We start from the raw sequence: 21,610 nt of genomic DNA on the forward strand, positions 1-21,610 counted from the left end.
TTAGCAACTTGTGATAGTGCACTCCGCATATGACGTAACAATCATGGGTTACTCGGTCTCCAACAAAATCTGCATAGTTTTGGCCATTATCACATACTTTCTAGGCTATTTTAAGCCAGAGTGCAGAGCACCATGGGAGAGGGTCTCAAACTGTGATTAGCAGCATAGTCACACCACAGAGAATCTAGTTTGAAAAATGAATTGAAACAAATGAGAGGAGTAATTTTTGTAGTTTATTTTGAAAATAAGGACATGTTTGTGTCAAAATCTACCTCAACATGGACACATCTGGAAGTTGGAATGCATCTTTCTCAGAATGAAGTAATATGTGTACCTAACATGCACAGCACTAAATGTTAACTATGTGTAAAAGAAAATAAGGACAAACTCATAATGCACAATCAAAACTGCCAACGTTCTTTGACTGAGAATGTTTGTTTCTATTCCATATACAGATTAATACGGAGAAAACACTTCACCATACAGAAAGACTACTTGCTTTCTAATTTCTAATTTTCCTTGATTTTAAGACAACATGCAGCAAACTTGGTGCACATGGGGTTAAAACCTTGAACTAAGCACACACACACATCATAGTTAGAAAATTCACAATACACGTTAACAGCTAAAGCTACAGGCAAGGACGAGATCATGCAGCAGTTTATAAAGCAGACGTGACATCTAAATCATAAACACAGATAATCTTATTGAACAATTGTAAACCAGCAAATGTTTTAGGTTCCTTTCAGCAGATTTAGATTTATTTGTCTAGGTTATATAATGGAATCAGCAGAAAATCAACAGCAGCACTAGCAATAGGACGGAGTTCACCCTGAACTTAATAAATAAAGAATCTTAGAAGTGACGTTACACATTAGTCTTCGTGTTACATGTATGTATATGAAAATAAGCAGTAAATTACCAGCAGTTGGTCTACCATAAAAGGACGGATGTTTAACTCTGAACTTAATAAATAAAGAATCTTAGAAGTGACGTTACACATTAGTCTTCGGTATACATGTATGTGTATGAAAATAAGCAGTAAATTACCAGCAGTTGGTCTACCATAAAAGGACGGATGTTTAACTCTGAACTAAAATGAAATTATATAAACAACTGCTACATGTATAATTGACAATTCTGAATGACCCCACATAATTCTGTTTGTGCGTGCAGATTTTGGACAACAACTGTGCAAGCTAAAGTTTTCGGAATGTACAGTATGGTAATCAGCAGAACACATCAAGCCACTTATCAATGAAACGGCCAGGGGCCATTGTGCTCACCGTATACATCTTTTAGTAGGCAGGATCATGCTTAGTTTAGAGGTGAATATGGTGAACACAATCAGGCATGAAGACTTTTTTTAGATGTGTATTGATGTCAAGTAATAAGACAGGGCAGTATATATAAGTTTATGATCCAACCAATAATTGTCTATGACATCAACAAGATCAATATCGTGTGATTGCTAAGAGTCCCTGCAATAAAAAATTCATCGAAAAAAAGTCATTAATAAGCGAGATATTGCATGTCCTACTTTTTCAGTTTTGACTCCCTGGTGGCCAAATCAAGAATCAGATCAGGCCAAAATTCGGTGTCAGAGATTATCTGATGTAGGGGGTTACATGTACCAACTTTCAAGTTCATAGCTTCAGCAGTTAAGAAACGTGCCATAGTTACACTCTAATGGCCAATTTACGCCATTTGACCTCTGTGACCTAGAAAAGGAGGTCAAATCCAAAAATCGTAGGACATGTGGTGTATCCTTGCTAGAAGTCCCTGCCATAAAAATTTTATCGAAAACAATTCACTCAAATAAGCAAGATATTGCACTTCTTCCTTTTTCCATTATGGCCCCCTGGTGGCCGAATAAAGAATCAGATCAGGCCTAAATTCGGCATCAAAGGTTATCTGATGTAGGGGGTTATATGCACCAAGTTTCAAGTTCATAGCTTTACTGGTTAAGAAACGTGCCATAGTTTACACTCTAACGGCCAATTTACGCCATATGACCTCTGTGACCTTGAAAAGTAGGTCAAATTGAAAACCCGTAAGACATGTGATGTATTCTTCCTAAGAGTACCTACCATAAAAATTTTATCGAAAACAAGTCACTTATAAGCGAGATATCACACTTTTCAGATATCCACTTTTGGCCCCCTGGTGGCAAAGTTGAGAATCAGATCAAACTGAAATTCAGCACCAGAGGCTATGTGATATAGGGGGTTATATGTACCAAGTTTCAAGTTCATAGCTTTAGTGGTTAAGAAACGTGCCATAGTTTACACTCTAACGGCCAATTTACGCCATATGACCTCTGTGACCTTGAAAAGTAGGTCAAATTGAAAACCCGTAAGATATGTGATGTATTCTTCCTAAGAGTACCTACCATAAAAATTTTATCGAAAACAAGTCACTAATAAGCGAGATATCACACTTTTTAGATATCGACATTTGGCCCCCTGGTGGCCAAACAGAGAATCAGATCGGACCGAAAATCAGTGTCAGAGGTCAGCTGACCTAGGGCATTCTGTGTACAAAGTTTCAAGTTCATAGCCCTAGCAGTTAAGAAACGTGCCACTGTTAGGATAAGACGACGACGACGACGACGACGACGACGACGACGACGACGACGACGACGACGGACACAGCGCTATCGTATAGACTCCCCTTACGGTGAGCCAAAAATATCTACGAACAGTGTGTAACCTTTACCTACCAATAAGCAGGAACGAGTTACGAAAACAGTAACTAGTCAAGATGTAACTGATGTTAGTTTTGATTGGCCAGAACTCCAGCTCTGATGAGACTGAACCAATCAGAAAACCTGTGACAAGTTGTCTAACAGTCATAACTTGTTCCTTTTTTGGACAGAGAGGGAGGCACCTAAACACATGTCATAATGCTGTGATTGAATTCGAGGAATTTTGCAATCAACTCATTTTTGTTCTCCATAATGCAAGATGTTTGGGTAATCCTTCACACTGACATCAATCTACTATCATAAATTTCGAGAAGTACGAATGGCCAACACATGGAAAGTCCAATCAATTTAGCTTCGGCCTTGTCCTTGACCACAAAGTTACATGAACATCTGTGGTGTGTGCCGCAGAGCTGTATCTTCCATACTGATAATGGCGTTGCAATGCAGGGGGACACCTATTGACATATGACTGAACTATGGCACAAGTTTGGTGCTTCATCTCCAAATACGACAAGTGTTATCTTTGCTACCTGAAAAAAAAAGAAATTCATCATGAAAAAGACAAAATAATATAATAATAATAATAGTCGGCGCTTATATAGCGCTCGAATTACTCAATAGCTGGGTATTCTCAAGCGTTTTGGGACTATCATCATCCCGGTCTCCACAGAAGTCAATCTGGGGTTTCAAGGAGCAGCTACAAAGCGCTCATTCTTGAACTCGACCAGTAGGAGAAACAAAGTGACGATTAAGCCGGGACCATTGTATTTTGATTCCAAGAGTAAGACCTGTGGTTTTTGTGGTTTAATATAAAGAGGAAATCTCAATGAACAGGATGATACAATCTGATGAAAGTCATCCCCTTTCTGTCTTCCATTTCCAAGGTTTTGAAACTACACGGGTTGCTGGTCAGCCGTGGCATGCAGGCATTTCTGGACCTGGCAGTAAAAGGGTTAAACAATCTCATCACAAACCCTTACCAGTAATGATGATTGATCCCTCGTAATTAAAAGCGCAGCTGAATATCTCGTCCGTGTGTCCCTCCAAGATCTGTTTACATTCGCCAGTCTCCGGGTCCCACAGCCGTGCTGTCTTATCAGCACTTGCCGTCAGAATCTTGGTACCCTGGGGGTTGAACGTAATCTGAAGAAAAATGCAATAAAACTTTATTGATACAGACAATACTTTAGGGTGATAGCAGGATAGTTGGTGCACGCCAAAATGATAATGATACGCATCAGGCAATGTGTTGAATTCGCGAGCCAAAAGTGTACGATGAGTCCTACCTTTGAAATTTCTCCCTCATGTCCTTCCATCTTGCACTCCTGGTGATGGGTCACAGCATTATAACATCTGGCTGTACCATCAGCAGACGCTGTCAGCAGGTACTGCCCGGTATAGTCAAATGCAACATCTAGAACTTCATCTTCGTGACCTTTCAATGTGCCCAAACATCTCCCTGAAAACACACATTCAAGGCTTTTAGAAGAATCAATAGTAAATTTGACCCGTGTGAAATCTTTTACCTGCCCTGGCAGAGAGACTTAGGTCCAGAGACTCATCAAAGGATGAAGAGCCACAGAGCAGTGGATATATAGCTGGTCTACCACGCACACAACCCTTGCAGCACCTGGATGAATCGGCCTAGTTACTGGGCGATTATGGTACAATACTAGAAATCCAGGGACATGTATTGGTACAATCGCAAAAAAAGACAAAATCCTTATTTACCGGTTGAAGCATCCCATAGTTTACAAGTTTTATCCATAGAACCTGTCGCTATAAGTGAACAATCCCAGTTGAACTGGGCACTGCTGATCTCAGCCTTGTGGCCTATCAAGGTGTGGATCCTCCTGGAAAGGACAACGAGACGAGAGTTAGAGACAATGGTCATAAATATAAGAGATAATGCCAAGGCCAAATGACTGTGGCTCACTTGAATCTTAATAATCTCATTTGGACAAATTTCATCTTGATCCTACAGTTCTAACATCTCTAAACCAAAAATGAGGTGATGCAGGTTATACAAAGAAGACATTACCTAATGTTGCAATGAGGGTTCCACCTTGTCATATATTTTGACACAAATGATATACAAAGGTGTTTCACAAGCAAATAATACGACAATAACTTACTTTCCGGAGTTAACATCCCAAACTGAGACTGTGTTATCAAATGAACCAGTAATGACTTGCGTTCCATTTGTGTTGAAGGCTATTGAAATGATTTCAGCTGAATGACCCTGAATTGGAAAAAAGTTGTTTGTTAGTCACCTTCAATGGGTCCAGGTTTAAAAACACCCCAAGATATTGTGCCCACCAATACAAGCCAGCTGGACACATATCACGACTTTAACAGTTGAGAGGTTTCCATCTCTGTAACTTACATTTAATGTCGACATCTCTGCACCAGTCTGAACATCCCATAACTTTGCCGTTGTGTCCATACTCCCGGTGGCAAGAATGGTGCTCTGTGGGTTGAAGCTCAGGCACACGATTTCCGCAGCATGACCTCGGTATGTGTGGTAACATTTTCCAGTTTCGGTGCTCCATAATTTGGCGGTCTTATCAAAAGAACCAGTTGCAATTTTATCTCTGAAAATAATAAATCATGATGAGTTAGTAAAACGCATGCTTACCGTACTCCAGGCCAAGATGCAATTTGGCTCTCATTCTTGGTCTAGCTGGACACCCCCAGGCAAGCCAAGGGCCACCAGACTTCTAAAATCGTCCGCAGTTTGGGGCCACCAGCTACAGTACGAGCTTAGCCTCAATATCGAGCACATGCTTGTTCACTTGACTCACTTGGTCACTGGGACACTCTACTGGCTACTTTTTGAGAAATGGATACTAATTGAGTCATAAATACAACTCACCCATAAGGATTGTTGAACGTTATTGCATAAACCACATTGCGATGACCCTCCAGTGTGTGTAGCTCTTCTCCAGAGGACGTCTCCCATACCTTACATGTCCGATCATAACTGCCAGTAATGAAACTAGTACCCGATTTATTGAAGGCGACATTGGTCAGTGGAAGAATGTGAGCTCGCAGCACCTGAGGAAAATAAAGATTTGAGAAAGTCTTTTACAAGTAAACCAAAGATACAACGAATCCTCGCACAAATGGTACAGTTGAAAAATGATTATCAAGAGCTTTCAAATGATGAGTTCAATCTTCTTTGTCCTCCATTCACAGATGGATAGAGTGTCACCAAAAGCACTGTGCAAACAAGCCATTTTTGTCGCTCTGCCCAGCAATGATTATCACTGTTTCAGACCCCGGGTTTCAGACTTTCTTTTTTACCTTGAACAAGTAGAAATTACTCTCTTCTTGCTGTAACTGTTTCTCCTGTAAACGTATTATAAGTTTCCGGATCTGTTCTGTTTTGCTCGGGGTGACAAGTGGTTCTTTTCTGGCAATTTCATCAACCACAGCATCTACATCAGTCCTGGAAAAATAAAGAAGATTTTGTGTATTCCTTCATCTTCAAAATCACCAGTCATTGACAAGACTGGTTTGGTTCTATGAACACTGCAGTGTTCTCAATATGAGGAGGCAGAAAATTTAACAGCTTCTACTCCTCAGTATTCTGCAATGAAAGTGAAAGACTAAGTACTCTAAACAAGTTGCTCCATCATGGTCATGAGTTTGGCAAGAGGCAATGAGACAACTTACTCTGGCCGAAGGTCCAGCAGATCTATTGATTTTGTCTTCAGGACACCTTTCTGTTCATACTCAAGAATAATCCCTGCAAAAGTCAAGAATCACTTGAAAGAGCGATTTAAATTAACAGGAAAACAGGACAAAGCGAAGAAATGTCGCAAGAACAGAACAACAACCGTGGACGAGGTCGCCTGTCCGACGATGTTCTGAAAGTGAAACCTGAAGCTGCCTGAACTGAAGGGCTGAATACAATCTACACTTGCTTTGGCTGTAGCCTAATACTTGACTTGCCAAACTCAGCTCGACGCCGAACTGCAGCGCCACTCGCGGACAAAGATAGAACAACTCGACATTTTTTTCACCGGTTTTCTCGCTGCGCATGCGTACCAGCGGAAATCAACAAAAGATGACGCTGGTACGCATGTGCAGCAAGAAAACCGGTGAAAAAAATGTCGAGTTGTTCTATCTTTGTCCGCGAGTGGCGCTGCAGTTCGGCGTCGAGCTGAGATTGGCAAGTCAAGTATTACCTATACGCCAACACTGAGTCGAGTGTACATAGCGGCTAAACAAATTACAAATGCCCACTACCTGACCATCTTGAAGGCCTAAATGTTATCAAACAAACAGCACTGAAATATATGATGTACTATATGTACAAACATGTAGAATGTACATCCATTGTACATAGATAATGCACTGCAAGCCGGTAGCCAAGCACAAGCAGTCGATGGTTTCGCGAACGACCCGTTTTTTCACAGTTTAACGAACTCCCATCCCAATATTTAGGCTCAAATTACTCTCTCGTGTAAGAAGTTTATTTCTAACAAATATCCTCGTAATGATGAGTTTACCTGGGGGATAATAACGCAGAAGAAAGCGTTTCAATTTCATTTTTTGAGAGGTGGAAAAATGCAAAATGGCGAATTTTTGTTGATGTTGTTGTTGTCGCAGTGAATACACTTTAACACTCTCTTCTCCTCAACCAACATGGTCAAGTTTTTTTAGCTGTGATCCATTATATATTGGCTTGTATCTTGTCTTTGTCTCGGTTCTGATTAAGGTTAAGTCTCTAGATGAATCAGAAGTATTGTTCTTTGTCTCTGTCTCTTATCTGCAAATCACCACCTCCATTAGAGGACACCCGACATAACACGCTCCATTACGGAGAGACTTTGATGACATAGTAGGCAATTTCTTTACAATTTGGCCTCTGTCAGAAGGGCACAGCATTTGTCAGTTCCAAGGGTGTCCTTAATAGAGATCTACTGTATACTGATGAGACCAGGAGTCCCAAGAGCCAGAAACCAGGGACTGCCTGCCTCATCCTGATCTTTCCAGGTCTTCCCTGGATGTGCCATCCAACGACAGAGTCTGTCGTGTTCCACTACAGGGTGTAACATGTCTCTACAAGATTGAAGTGTCATGTGATCTGTACCTTGTCTCGACTAGATGTGACATGATCCAGGTTGTCTTTTCTCCAGGATTCTAGTTTTATGTAGCTGTCCATCTGAGTGAGGAGAGTAGGAGATCAAAGTCAACGAAAAACGAAACCTCTTATTTCTAAGTATTTATTAGAAAATAAATAACATCTAAACTTCGGTGTTTTGTACCGGTACCTACATTTATCAACACTATCTACATTTCCATATGAGAAGATAACTGAATATGATATGATGTTATAACAAAACTAAAATCTTATACTGATTATTATGTGACTTCTATGAAAGAGAAATTTTTGGCAAATGCTTGCCATTGAAAATGATGTTATTCTTATGAGTCTAAATGCTTAGATTGGATGCATTCGAACTTAAGGTTTGCAATAAGGGACAGATAAAACTGCAAACTGTACAAAACATTTGATTTCTTTAAACCTGCTCATGAACAAGTACACCGAGCATAGTTTTCAAAACATTTGGGCGGATTCATACATCATGGAGGGTTAGCATCAAGTATCATGGGTCACTCATGTAGGTAGGACATTTGGATGGATTTCCAATTAAACTGGATGGATAAACACTCAAAAGGGGAATACAGGCATAATATTTTGTAATAATGGACTCTTGCATTTTGATTTAAAGTAAACAGTATTAACAATGAAAATTATGCTATAAAATTCATAAATTCTGGATGGAGTCTGATCAAATCTCTTTGTGTATTTCATTAAAGCACATTAAATTCCTCTTCCTAGTATCAAAAGATAACAGGGTAATATTTAACTGTAGCATAATAAAATCTTTCAGTCGCTCAAAAATTATACAATATTTTCTTAGTCTGACCTCAAACAGATGGGATCGAAACCGAAAAAAGAGGTCATCAGGCTGACTTTTACAGTGATGTTTCTGAAGACTGTTAGCATATTTTCAAACAGATAATCTTGTTAATTTCGATTCCATTTACCAAGTTCAGCCTCCTTGCAAACACCCACGGCCGATTCTCGAAATAATATGAAACAATGAGTACTGTAGTTTCATTCTAATGAACCCACCAAGTCGGTGCTTCAGACATGTTTTCCTTTTAGACTTAAGACGGGCGGGACGAAAAGTAGATTCAGCTAAAAGTTTGCCCAGCAAGGAGAACTGAACATACATGTAAAAGCTTGAAATAATGGGATCGAGAAACTAAGGCACTTTTGATATGGGTTGTAAAAGACAAAATACAAGAAATAACAAAATGATCTAAAAACTACAATTTTATCATTCAAGCAGATCAACTGCAAATTTACATCAATAGTTTACAAAAATCTGCCCTGCAGACTACTGTCACACTTCCTGGGCACCAATACATTACTTTTTAAAGGACTGACAGACATGTTGTCACAAATCAAATTCCACAAGACTCTCTGTTGTTAGGACAACATGCTTAGAGGTCATCTATTTCAAGGTCTGAGTCCCAATCGGTCACACTGACAGAGCTTTTGGCTGCTGGGTTGTTGGCTGAAAAGAAAGAGTCGGAAGGCAATTAATATGAAGTAAATGTTACCCATATTGAAAGCTGAAAACTTTCCCTACAATCGTTTTGTCCAAATTTCGAGAGGAACTTTCTGAGCATGATCTAAACACTCTATCTCTACTGGTTGGCAGACAATAGCTGGTGCAATAGACACTGCAAGCTAACAATCAAAATGAAAACTGTCAAAATAAAGAAAAGATAGAAGTAAATTAGAACTCGCATCAGTTTGTGTAGACCAAAGATGTTGTTGGAGTGTACGGGACCTACATGTAAATTGTGCACAAAAAAAGATAATTTGGCAAAACTGCCAAACATTTTTCATCAAATTCCTGCAGCATGTGCTTGAAGAATCACAACATCAGTAAACAATCACCTATTCTGTCGATGCTACCAAGTGTCCTCCGCTGGAATCAGCAAGATTGGGCTCATGAAACGTATGGGGAGGCAGGTGTGGGCGAGGGGTAAATAATTTTGCCATGCCAAAATGTTAGTGGACCATTTATATATCCCTGTAAATGAATGCCATTTCAAGGTCAACTGACGCCAATATGGATTCAACTTGAAAATAGATATGACCTTTATGTCCTTCAGCTTTACAACCTACAAAAGCTCGGTGCAATTGATGATAACTGAACTACTCTTAAACTGACCTCGACCTAATGAGTTCAAGTTCAAGGTCATTCTCACTCACCTTTGGATGATCCCCACACACTTGTGCCATACGTGTTGGTTGAGAAGTCGGTCTCACCTGAGCCACGGACTGCCGCTTTCCTGAAAATAAAGACATACATGTAATTCAAAATTCGGTGACAAATGAGTCTGCACATTTTTTTTTAATCAGTGACAGATATTAACAGTTGTTCTGGCAAAAACATTACTCGTATGCTCTGTTCTGTATTCAGCTGACTAGCCTTACCTTGGAGCTGGCTTTGGCTGGTTCAAATCCTGTAGCGATGATATGGAGATAGACGAACTGTCGTCATCATCGTCGTTGTCATGGTGTTGACCGTGCTGAAAACAAAACAAATGAAATATTCAAGTCCTAAAAGTTTCACATACCAATGCTAGGAAGTAATATTTCAATAGTGACAAGAATTGATAAAGATTAGTTTTATGATTCTTGATCGCATTATTGGCCACGATGATGACTTTTTCCGAAAATCTCTTCTCCATTCCATCACAGTCCATCAGCTGGGCACCCCGAGTATCAGAATAACGCTAGATCTTGTTCATACCTGTCTATTATTTGGATTCGGAGAAAATTTTCCAGTAGATCCGAGAGTATTCACCCCGCCGACTGGCTTCTTGCCTCCACGGCCGGTCAACTGTAACTCAATAGACTGACTCAACCTCTCCACATTCGGACCTTTCTTGACCGGTGTTGGGACGGAAGCGGGACGTTCGCGTAGATTATTGTCACCGCTTGGAATGATATTACTCAGTTCGCTGAAAAATAAGGTAATAGGTCTTATGTCGAAACATTCTGAGGTAATTTTGCCTCTTTCTTCTGATCAAAGAACTTCTCAAACAAATTGAAAACCAGATGAACCTCTAACTTAGAGAAACAAAGTATAAGTGTACCTTATTTCCGAGTCCCACTCACTCTCATCATGTTCAATATTCTTGGGCAGATTCTGTTCTCTCCTGGGTGATGGCTGTTTAGGAGTCGACATGACCACATTGACGGCCGTCTTCACATCCCTGGCACTGGGGGCAGCACTGTCCTCGGTGTAATCCTCATCTTCCTCGGTTTCTTCCTCTTCTTCTGTGTCCCAGTCCTCTTCACTTCGCATTGTCGACGAGCTATAAACAGAGAAACACTTGGTTATCATAAAACCTCTTAGTTACAATACAACACTGCCAGTGCAGAATTTTAGCCTTGATTGAGGTCGCCTCTAAACCCACTAAGAGCCAGAAGAATAGGCAGTTCATACTCACGCTGAAGTCGAGAGAGTAGTTGAAGTCCTCGGTGCTGGTTTCGGTGGAGAAGGCGACCGCCTCGCTACGTTTGGACTCTTCTTTGAAGCCACAGGGTTCTTCCTAGGGGCCTGAGGTGACTTCTTACTCATTAAGGGACTCCTCCTACCAACGTTTGGACTTGCTCGTGGGGACACTGAGAGGCTTGAATGCTTCTTTGACTTGCCTAAGTGTCAGAAAAGAGGGTCATCACTTGAAAAACTTGCAATCTCGGATTTGGCTGCTATGATCAAACTTTTGGACCACATTCTCTTACTTTAAAGACCGACCCCGGGTATAAAAGGCTCTTCACCTGTCACTGATCCAGTGCTCAACTGATATCATTGCTCCCAGGACCTCCAACGGTCAAGATTAAAATATCCCACATAACTTTGTTATCAGGCCTCAGAATTTCCTGGAAACTGTCAGTCAAATCTATGAATGCCTCAGCAACAACATTCTTAAAGTTCAAGTCCTATCTCCCAGCCAATAAAGAGAAATTAGAAGATTTCAGGGCCTGCCCCTCTATTTTTTGAATATGATTGGCACTATGGAGGCGGGGCAAGTAGATGGCCAGAACGAATCAGGGGCAATGTCAGTATGATGCAGCCTGGCTAGGTAACATCAGAGGGAAAGCTATATAGGCCACATGCTGTGAGCGCTCAAGTTTATCACTGCATATGTCAAGTGCAATTAGTTTATTGAAGCATAGGTTTGGCCGGGTATTATAGTCTGGTAGAATTAGAATTCTCTGAATAAAATATTGAAATATTGCAGGATTAGGTTTACATGTAGATTTATTTTCAAATATTACTGCACACCAAAATAGTATATCGTACATTTTATTTCAACAATGCAGGAGAAAAAGCATTTTCTAAATATCAGAAAATGAAGGATACCTCAGACATTGAATTGTTTGTTGTGTTTCATTGACTTTATCAATCAAAGCACAATTTATAGTTTCCCTTGGTTTCTTCTAGACAAGGTTAATCCACAAAGTAAAATAACACATTGATTTATACTAGTATTCCTAAAATCCGGCAGGTCTATAGGCCTTCATTGAGTAATTTGGATTGTGAGTCATGCATAAATTTAGGTTTGCTCACATGTTCTTAGCTTTTCATTTCATAAATATTTCTTTGTTTGCTAATGAGTACCTGCATGATCACTTTGAATATTAGGTGGCAAAAGAAAACTTGAAATGATTTCAAAAAATGTCTCTTTTAATTCTTTTTTCTCAAACATCCCAAATTGGAGTACATAAACCCGAAATCTAATTTTGGTAAAGCACCAAGATATGGAACTGAAGCAACCTTTTGAGATTGTTTACATTCATCACACTTCAGTTGTCAAGCCACATTAGCCTTATCTTGCCAGCATGGGGCCAGAGCTCAGGCAGCCTGCATCTCGCAAATGTGGGCAGGCCATAGGTAAATTGCTCTCCACCCGGTGTTTGGTATCTGGAAAAGGTCGGTCTTTAAGAAACAAATCAATCAAGGAGCAAATCAATTTGATACTATTATTACTAACCTTTTGGCGAGCCTCTTGAATCGATATACCTTTCCCAAGCCATTTTGTCCACCTTCTTCTCAAACTGGCGTCGAATATCCCAGAAATTCTTATTTTTCTACAAAGAGAAAAAAAGTAAGGTTGACAAAAACCGTACTGTGGAAGCAGCATAGTTACTAGAGCGTCCACCTCAAGACAAAGAGGTTGCGAGTTCACACTACTCAATACCGAGTGACCGTTTCTCTTTGAAAATCAAGTGATGTGAGTTACTCCAAGAGGACAAGAGGGTCTCCAAGTACTTCAAGCAAGGACAGCAAACTCTAGTTATTCTGCATTTCAAACACAAATCTCTCTTCTTATATTCACCTTTGCAATCTGTTGTCTCTCCTTCTGCAGCAGATCAAGCTTGTTGTTCAGTACTACATTACTAATACCAGTTGTGTCCTGTAAATATAAGATAAGCCAGGCTTACAGAGTTTTATAGTCATCCACTGGTCTTGCACTACACAGGTGAAAATCACTAGCCATGATGAAGGAACCACTACACGTATACACTTTCTCCCCAGCTCTCAAAGTCAAACACAAATTGAACAAGATAGTACCAATAGAGATATTCAAAACTTACTGCAGGGATGCCTCGGTCCTCCAGTTGTTCAATCAACAATTGTAGCAGTTCCTCCTTCATTCCCTTCAACACACTCGGGTTGTTCCTGAGATGGGCCTGAAGTCGAGAGCTTCGTACCATCGTGCCAACAAGATCCTCTGATGTACCAAGTCTACAAATAGAAAATAAGCTTACATATCAAGGCAGCTGTTATCTACGATGGAGAGGAGTCCTATGCATGCATTCCATCCCTTTAATAAGTTTTACGAAAGATTTGGTTGAGTCTATTGCAGCCAATTGGTGTATTCATTCAGTTGGGCACTGTTATACTACTTACTCTCCTGTCCTGAGACCTGAGCTATCCAGGGTCGAATGGCCGTACATTCCTTCCATATCCAACGCTGAAAAACATGGAGAAAATGCAAATTAGAGTGAATTTTCTGCTTGAGGGAGAAAGGGGAGAGCTGTTTAACAGACTTGGGGAAGGAAGACACTCCTTGTCCAAAACCGTTATCTGATTGTCATTTTGATTCTACTAGTATTACGAAAAGCGTGCGTCGGCACAAATAAAAGTCAGGCACAAGCTTTTTGTTTGGTTAGAATTCATAGCAAATGGACATTTCTCTGCTTTATGGTCCTGAAATTACTATAAACACACAGAATAAATGAAAGATGTGTTAGTAGGGAACTTGATATGATTATTATGAAGCTTGAATTAGACAAAGAATGAATCGGTTCAGGCATAGTAGTATCAAGGTAGCCTAACTATGAAATTAGTGATTGGTTATTTTGAGATTGAAGAATTAGAGGAACGGCATCAATGGAACAAGATGCAGCAATAATCCATTGTTCGTCATGAGATTTTGGATGGGGAAAGTCTGCAGACGGTATTACCAAAGTACAGTAGAACCTCTCTATTAAGGACACCCATGGAACCGACACACGCTGTCCTTAATTAAGAGGTGACCAGAATACAGAGGTCAAATTCAATTGAAATGACTCATTTTGGACCGAATACAGTGTCCTTATCAGAGAGGATGTCCTCTGGAGATTTGTCTGCTAAGCGAGGTTCCACTGTACCTATTGCTCAATGGGTTTGAAGCCAGATCATACTACCATGGTAACTGTTAGGAAGGGAATGTTAGCAAGGGGCTATTGAACACTGTATTGTTATCCATTGGATACAAATAGTTGGAGAAGCAATTAAATTACAAAACTCATCATTTCATACAAGCTCTGCTTGCCCGATTTTGCTGATATCAGAAATATTCTCGCAAATACCTTGTCAAAGTTAAACAGTGCCGTCACAAGCAGTATCCCACTAACTGCATAGTCCGACATTGTGGTCAGGACCTGGGGCACTCCGAAGCAGCAGGTTTTGTTGATTCAGGTCAAAAGAGCAATGAAGAGTTTTAAAAGTGCTTGTTTCTCCAACCAGACATTATAGTTAGCCCAAAACCACTTTTAGTACGAATTCTGCACAATTCTACCTTGATTCGTCCACTGGACCATCTCCTCTTTCACTTCTAGTTCTGTAAACATCGAACACAATATAAAGAATGGGGCCAAATATCCGTTCCTTCACCATAATTCAGCATGCATGAACGAGTATATGATACCAGTACAAGCAGTAGCAGATAGCGAGCGCTCTGTTCTGGTACGTAATATTCCCAGCCTCCAACATTTAACACTAGACTATTGCCACACATGTATATACACCACATTAAAAACATGTCTACCTTTACTTGTCCATTGGACTATCTCTTTTACTTCCAGTTCTGCAAGCATTACAGGAGGCAACATAAATTCAGTACCAAAACCTAGATTTATCACTGTTTACTTAAGCCACTACACGCAGATGTGGTCCAAGTTATGCTAATCATGTGCTGACAATGAACAGCGACACAGAACAGGCCATCTACATGCAGAAAACATAAGGTCACACTTGTAGACAATGCTACAGCATGTAACTGCAGGCAAGCCATCATCCCACGCACACTACATGCAGTCCAAACAACACAAAGGAACTTACATGAGCACATTCACATCATAATAGTCAATTCAAGAACACCTTACATTTTCAGAACACTACTGCCAATAGTGTATCATTCATTTAGCATAATCATTATTTTACAATCAAATCATAATCTTAAAGAGAAGGGTTAATTTTCCACCATCGTCATCTTGGCCGAGGGTTACCTTTGTCATTTCAGTAGGCCTACCGAGGATGTCGAGATATCAATGCCTTGGGGTCATGATAATACTTGGCTTGCACAGCTTCTTCAACCGACAGCACTTGACAGAATGTTCCTTTATCAATTTAACAATATTATCTACCTGATTCTTCCTCTTCCGCTGAAGAAGGTGCTTCCACGTTCATCTTTGGTACCTCCCTTAGACGAGCTACTTCCTTCTGCTTCTTCGATGGTGGCTCATGTCTCGGTGAGGACGTTCGTTTACGAGGTGGAGATGGAGCGGAGGCCGCAGGCTGGAAATAATGGATCACACGGCTTCATGAAGAGAAGGTCCAAAGGAAGTGGCAGCTGAATCATTTCCTCTGAAACTCTTAGCTGCATCGTCTACATAAATGTGATCGTGCATGCCCGTAGCTTCAGGCAGCAGACCACACTACTGTTTTTCCAAATGAAATTTCAAACTGTATGTGGTGGTTATGATAATAACTAAGGCTATAAATGAAGCAGAGAAGACAAGCAGTTATGAATATGCAGTCCACGCATGATAAGCAAAGCAGCTAATACTCACAATTGCGACCATTTTTTCAATCTTTTCATTCTGCTCTTGGAGTTTTTCCTCCTGTCGCTTGGAGAGCTAGCAAGCAAGAGAAAGAAGCAAGCGTGGATAAGCTAGCAGGCAAGACATGTAGGCTAGAGAAGCAAGAGTTAGGAAGAAGTACTGAACCCCACTTGCAACGGGACACTTGAAATACTGTTTTGGCGGATCACTATTTAGCATTCGTGATCTGTGCCCCCAGAAAGGTCGAGTGGCGGCGACCACCCCAATTGAATGATTGACTACATATGTTCATGTTAGGGACCAGGTTCTCAACTTATATTCTGAAAAGGGGGCAATTTGTACACCTGCAAGAAGGAAGGGTTCTATATGGCAAGCTGTGATACGTACAAACACACATACAGTTCACCAGACTATGTACAAAGGACAAGGTATGAAACATTCAAGATATAGATACTTATCTGGCTGCAAAGAAAGCGGTAAGCAGTACCCACTCAACCCCAATGACAGATATGCGACACTAAGATGTACTGAAGCGACTAATACTAAGCACGTGTAATGCTATTTTTGCTACTAATGCATTTTACTCACAGTGGCAACTTGAAAACTGACCACCTCGTCCCCACCGTCCAGCATGTCCATGGGGGCGGATTGCAAGAGTCGTTCAGACTCCCGTGATGATTCCTTTAAACATAGCGCATGTAGTTAGACAAATGACCACAATGCTAGTCAAATGGAAAATGGTACGCACCCAAAATATCAATTGTACCTTTATACACACAACAGGGTAATACCAAGTTTTTATCCAAACATCATCACACCAGTCCAATAAAGACCATTACCAGAATCTTACAAGCGAGATTGCACATTAATACAAGTCACACTGGTGTTGCACAGGCCTGGTGCACAGGCCTTGCAATGTTTGTTGGGGTTACAGAAAACACTGGACTGAACTAAGCATTCATACTTACCATCAAGAGTTCTTCTATTCTCTCATCAAACTGTGGCTTCTCGCCAGAGGACATCTGCCGATCCTTGAGCTGGTCACGCAGCTGGAAAATTCATATTAGAGAAATGGTACCATATTGAATGAAGTTTGCACATCTCTGACGCAGTTCCCTGGTCTTCCTGTCCATTGGGCCTACACAAGTCAGAGGCAAAGTAGTGGAAAGGCAGAAAAGCCAAATAGCTTACACAGTAATCTGGATACACAATGTCTTCTTTTAAACGTAGCTCGAACTCGGCAAATATCACTGAAATATCTCTACACGCACCCTGTTTAACTCGTTTGCTTGTTGTTTCTGCATGTTGTTGATTTCCGTTTTCACCTGACTGTTGATAGAGGTCTCCACATTGGCCAACTGAAATCATAAATATTCATTATTACAGCAAAGGCCAAGTATCCTATTTGTATTATACGCGCCGGTCACCGATCCAAAGGTTGACCGCGCTCAACGTTGCTTAACTTCCACTCTGGGGCCAACGCGCCAACCACTGGGCCATAAAGGAATTCCCTCATGGCCGGCGGGTTAAGCCGTGCCATATACCTGGGGGTACTATACACTATTCAGGTGTAGATGATAAACTGTTTGAAATATTTTTCAAAACAAGTACTCCAAGTACTTCGAACTAACATCACAGCCTTGCCCATACATGCGAGTTGGACTTAAGGTCACATTCCATTTACTTTTGATAATGTATGAAATACAAAGTCATAAGTTCTTCAAAACAAATCTTACTCTGTTTGCAAGCAGTTCCTTCAACATCGCCACTTCTTCTCGCTGCTTCACCAGCGCGTCATCATCCACATCATCCTTCAGTTCACCAAGGTTTGACCTCGGGCCGTACCGTCCCTGGATTTCGTTCAACTGGTGCTCGGAGGCTTGAAACTTTGCATTCAGCTCGTTGAATTCCTTCATGAACATTTCGCGGACTTGCTCTATCTCTTTCTACAAGGAAGAAGATGGATACCTTTAAGTTTTTTATTGTTTCTGAAATATCCTTCAACAAATCTTTGAAACAGTATCAACGAAATGAATGAGAGTTGTGATGCTATTCAATTCTAAAAGTGTATCATGTTTATTTTGACACCTGGTACAAACCATCGAATGGTACAGACCTTGGCCTGAAGTTGATTCGTAAAATGCTAATAAGCTATAAAGAAGACAACAAATTACAAGCTCTAATGACTCAAAGACATCCTTTTTCGGTCAGCATAATTCCCCTGCTGAATGGGAAATCCCATAGTCTTATTACCTTCTGTTCGACAAGCTGTGAGTTTTTCCACGATTCTACCTCTTTACTTTTATTCTCTTCCCAAGCTTTACGCTCTGAAGGCGCCTAGAAATTAGGAAAACTACAAGCATAAGCTGCTATCTAGGCACAATATATACAAAATGTGTCATTCTGAAGCTCATCTACTTGGTCTTACAAAATCATTGCATTTGAAAGTCACTGGTTCATTCACCACTCATGCCCACCGAAGATCTACGCTGCTCATTGAGATATCAGACATGACAGAGCGCCGTTCTGTTGAACTGTAATAACATCATTTTGCCATCCAATATGGCGATGATGATGACACCTACACGTCACGAAAAACTTATTACATGTACTTCAAATTACTTTAGAGTAAGAATTTATTGACATCACATACATGTATTATTGTATACCAGCCCTGGCAGAATGTGTTCTTGGACTGTAAGTACAATAATGTTGCCATTCTAAATGGCTCAATGACGTATTGCATGAAATATTTGTAAGACCAAGTGGATGGACTACGTGACTTGGAAGAGGAAGAGCATGGCACCTGAATGCTGAAATATTTTATACAAAAGGAGTGAAGGAAACAGGATTACTAGCTATCTAAAGGTTTTTTGTAAACAAGCAATCTAAGCATTGTTGGAAGCAGACGACGTCGTACCCTCTGCTTCTCCAGATGGTCTGCCTTCCACTTATCCGTCTCTGCTTCTTTGGCCGCCTCCCAACTTTTCCTCACGCTCAGTTTGAGCTCACCTCCGCTCTGAATAGTCATGTAAGTTATTAGGTGTCAACTCAAATGCCATTACATGTCACCTAGAAGCTTTAAGGTCGAAAATTCACACAATTCTGATGTGCTCGCTGAGCAATTCCTCAATGTTAACCCCTTATGAGTCAAGATGACATCACATGTACCGGTAATCTTCATCAAGGAATCTACCCTTGGCCTTACTGATACAATAGCTGACACTCCTCTGTGAGGTGAGCAGCACTTGACAAAGTTTAACATTTTTGCATACATGACCCAATTTAAAGTTGGTGACAGAATTGTGTCACATCAAACAAACAATTGCAAAAGGATGGTCTCACAAATTGAAGAAATCAACATAAATTATTCAACTTCAGATATTTCACAAATAAAGTGCAGCATTACCATTTGGGATAACTGATTCCAGCGGTTCCTTTCCTCGAGTAGCTGCGACTCGGTCTGACGAAGTCTCTCCTTGAACTCCTGAAGTTCTTTCTCAAGGCTTGGATTCCCACCAACATGTAGATTGATTGGCGAGGGCGTCTGAGAGCTCATGTATTCACTGTGTCGCCGGGTCATGTGGGCTTGGAGGAATGAAGGGTTGATGAATGCTTTTTGACAATAAGGACACTGGAAAACCAAACAGACATTTTAGTTTATTTCTAAAGATGCAATATTCTATGGGTGGTACGTCTAGATTAATACCTGTGCCTGAACTCACTTCAGTGTCAATACCAGAAAACTGGTATAACCAGGAAAAGAAAGCACCCTCTTAGTCTCACCAAAGATTCTAACTTACTCACCTTGTTATAACTGTTGGCACCAGAATGTAAGATCTGCTGCTGTGCAGCCAGAAGCTTCTTCCGCTTGTGACTCTCTTTTTTAACATCAGCCAACTCCTGCTTCAGTTTTTCCATTGCTTTCTCGGTTTCCTCCTGCTCCTGAGATAACTGGCGCATTTTCTCATGGACGCCCGCGGTACGGCCTTGAAGATATTCCTGAGAATGCTGCAAGAAAAATTTGGTTCAAAAGTGAGCAAACATTGACTGAGTGGATCGGACTGTCACTTTTGTTAGCCAGATGGGATGACTCAAATCGCAGCAGAGAAAACCTATTCCAAGACAGAGTAAATATGACATCACCAAGTTTCCTAAAATCACTCACCAATAGATATTCAATGGTCAATTGAGCCAGTTTAAACAACTTCAGAAAGTTTGGATCCATGCTTCTCGTGTCTATTTCAGCCTCGATGTTGCAGAATGTGATGTTCATGATGTTCTCCTGCAGACTGGTGTAATCAAGCTCTCTGGACATTCTGTCTATATCTATGGCAGCTGGAATCGAAGCAAGCGGTTTTTTCATTTATAAAACATCCAAAAAAAGAAATTCCCACATCAGGCTGCCCAGACTAAGTAGCGTTACATGTAATTTGCAGTTTATTCTCCATTTTCTCACATTTCCTTCAACACTCAAGCCAGACAGCATATGCCTAACACTAACAGCAGTTTAAATACATACCAACTTTGCGCCAATCAATTCTTTCCATCCTTTTCTTCATGGTGAAAGCTAAACCATTCGCCTTGACAGGTGACCCACTGTAGTATCCAAATGAAGATGGTGGAGGTCCACCATTCAATTGAGAAGGCACCATTCCAGGCATTATTTCTAGAAATGGAACACAACAGGGTATAAAATTACGCTTTCGGCTAGGCTTGCGGCGTATGCCGCGCCTACTGTATAGTATGGAATTTCTGTTGTAAATCGTACCTGTAAAGTCTTGTGATCAGTCGAAAAGAATCATTTTAAGTAAAAAACCTTGAAGCGGGGTTTTACCAAATGTCAAACCAGACCCTGTACATGATGCACTACAATACACTACAGACATACAAATAACAGAGCGTTGGAAAAGGTAAACACTGAAATGATTTCCAGAATTCTTCGATCACAGAGCACTAACCTCATCAAACTTAGTTTCTCAGTGAGGAGAATTGTCAGTTCTCTCTCTACGATCAGTTGAAAACAGAATTAGTCAAGAAATAATAACTTTATGACTAACATTTCCAGGCGTGGTCGGGTAAATTTTTTCAATTTGTCGCCATTTTGAAACCATACAGAACACGCACAGAATCCTGGGAAATACCTTCAAAACCCTTTTATTTAAAAAAAAGTTCGGCAAAATGAGCATCATAAAAAAAAAATTTATGTTGTTTAAGCCTATTGTTTCCTTATAAATAGATGCAATAGGCCTGAATTGCGGTCGTTTCGCTTCCTAACCTTTTCGCCCTCAGTCGTTTCGCTCCCTACTATGCATCTACAACGTATAATGCACTGATTACGTCAGGATGCCGGCAGGGTCTATTCTACAGACCAAAGACTTTACAGACCTTGTTTTTTTGGCTCTCACCTTTTTATTAGTGGAGATTTTCAAGGTACTAAAATTTCTTTCTGAGCATATGCGGAA

The 21,610-nt window shown here is 40.6% G+C and overlaps 2 protein-coding genes across 10 annotated transcripts; both read right to left on the reverse strand.

Moving 5' to 3' along the window:
• Positions 1–234: 234 nt before the first annotated feature.
• LOC135494890 (dynein assembly factor with WD repeat domains 1-like) lies at positions 235–7,299 on the reverse strand. The gene is made up of 10 exons (XM_064783203.1): positions 7,225–7,299; positions 6,386–6,458; positions 6,014–6,158; positions 5,583–5,764; positions 5,094–5,301; positions 4,843–4,949; positions 4,439–4,560; positions 3,994–4,166; positions 3,688–3,850; positions 235–3,237 (listed from the first exon to the last, which is right to left on the reverse strand). Exons 1-10 carry the CDS (start codon positions 7,262–7,264, stop codon positions 3,203–3,205), a joined length of 1,248 nt encoding a protein of 415 aa, XP_064639273.1. The 5' UTR covers positions 7,265–7,299; the 3' UTR covers positions 235–3,202.
• Positions 7,300–7,927: 628 nt separating this feature from the next.
• On the reverse strand, positions 7,928–21,254 carry LOC135494900 (cilium assembly protein DZIP1L-like). Of its 9 annotated transcripts, none has more exons than XM_064783215.1 (23): positions 21,107–21,254; positions 20,668–20,814; positions 20,314–20,483; positions 19,953–20,156; positions 19,555–19,779; positions 18,399–18,482; positions 17,882–18,091; positions 17,417–17,503; positions 17,114–17,194; positions 16,734–16,826; positions 16,155–16,220; positions 15,729–15,879; positions 14,882–14,923; positions 13,729–13,792; positions 13,413–13,563; positions 13,154–13,231; positions 12,809–12,905; positions 11,261–11,465; positions 10,904–11,125; positions 10,558–10,768; positions 10,239–10,333; positions 10,014–10,093; positions 7,928–9,306 (listed from the first exon to the last, which is right to left on the reverse strand). In XM_064783215.1, the coding sequence occupies exons 2-23, from the start codon at positions 20,807–20,809 to the stop codon at positions 9,233–9,235; spliced, it is 2,832 nt and encodes a 943-aa protein (XP_064639285.1). In that variant the 5' UTR covers positions 20,810–20,814; positions 21,107–21,254; the 3' UTR covers positions 7,928–9,232. The 9 variants fall into 9 exon arrangements, with proteins under 9 accessions (XP_064639285.1, XP_064639282.1, XP_064639284.1 ...); XM_064783212.1 differs by lacking the exon at positions 18,399–18,482 and adding an exon at positions 19,066–19,164; XM_064783214.1 differs by lacking the exons at positions 14,882–14,923; positions 18,399–18,482 and adding exons at positions 15,131–15,169; positions 19,066–19,164.
• Between the last annotated feature and the right edge of the window lie 356 nt (positions 21,255–21,610).

This window comes from Lineus longissimus, chromosome 10 (genome assembly GCF_910592395.1).
Source record: "Lineus longissimus chromosome 10, tnLinLong1.2, whole genome shotgun sequence".
Taxonomy (NCBI): Eukaryota; Metazoa; Nemertea; class Pilidiophora; order Heteronemertea; family Lineidae; genus Lineus; species Lineus longissimus.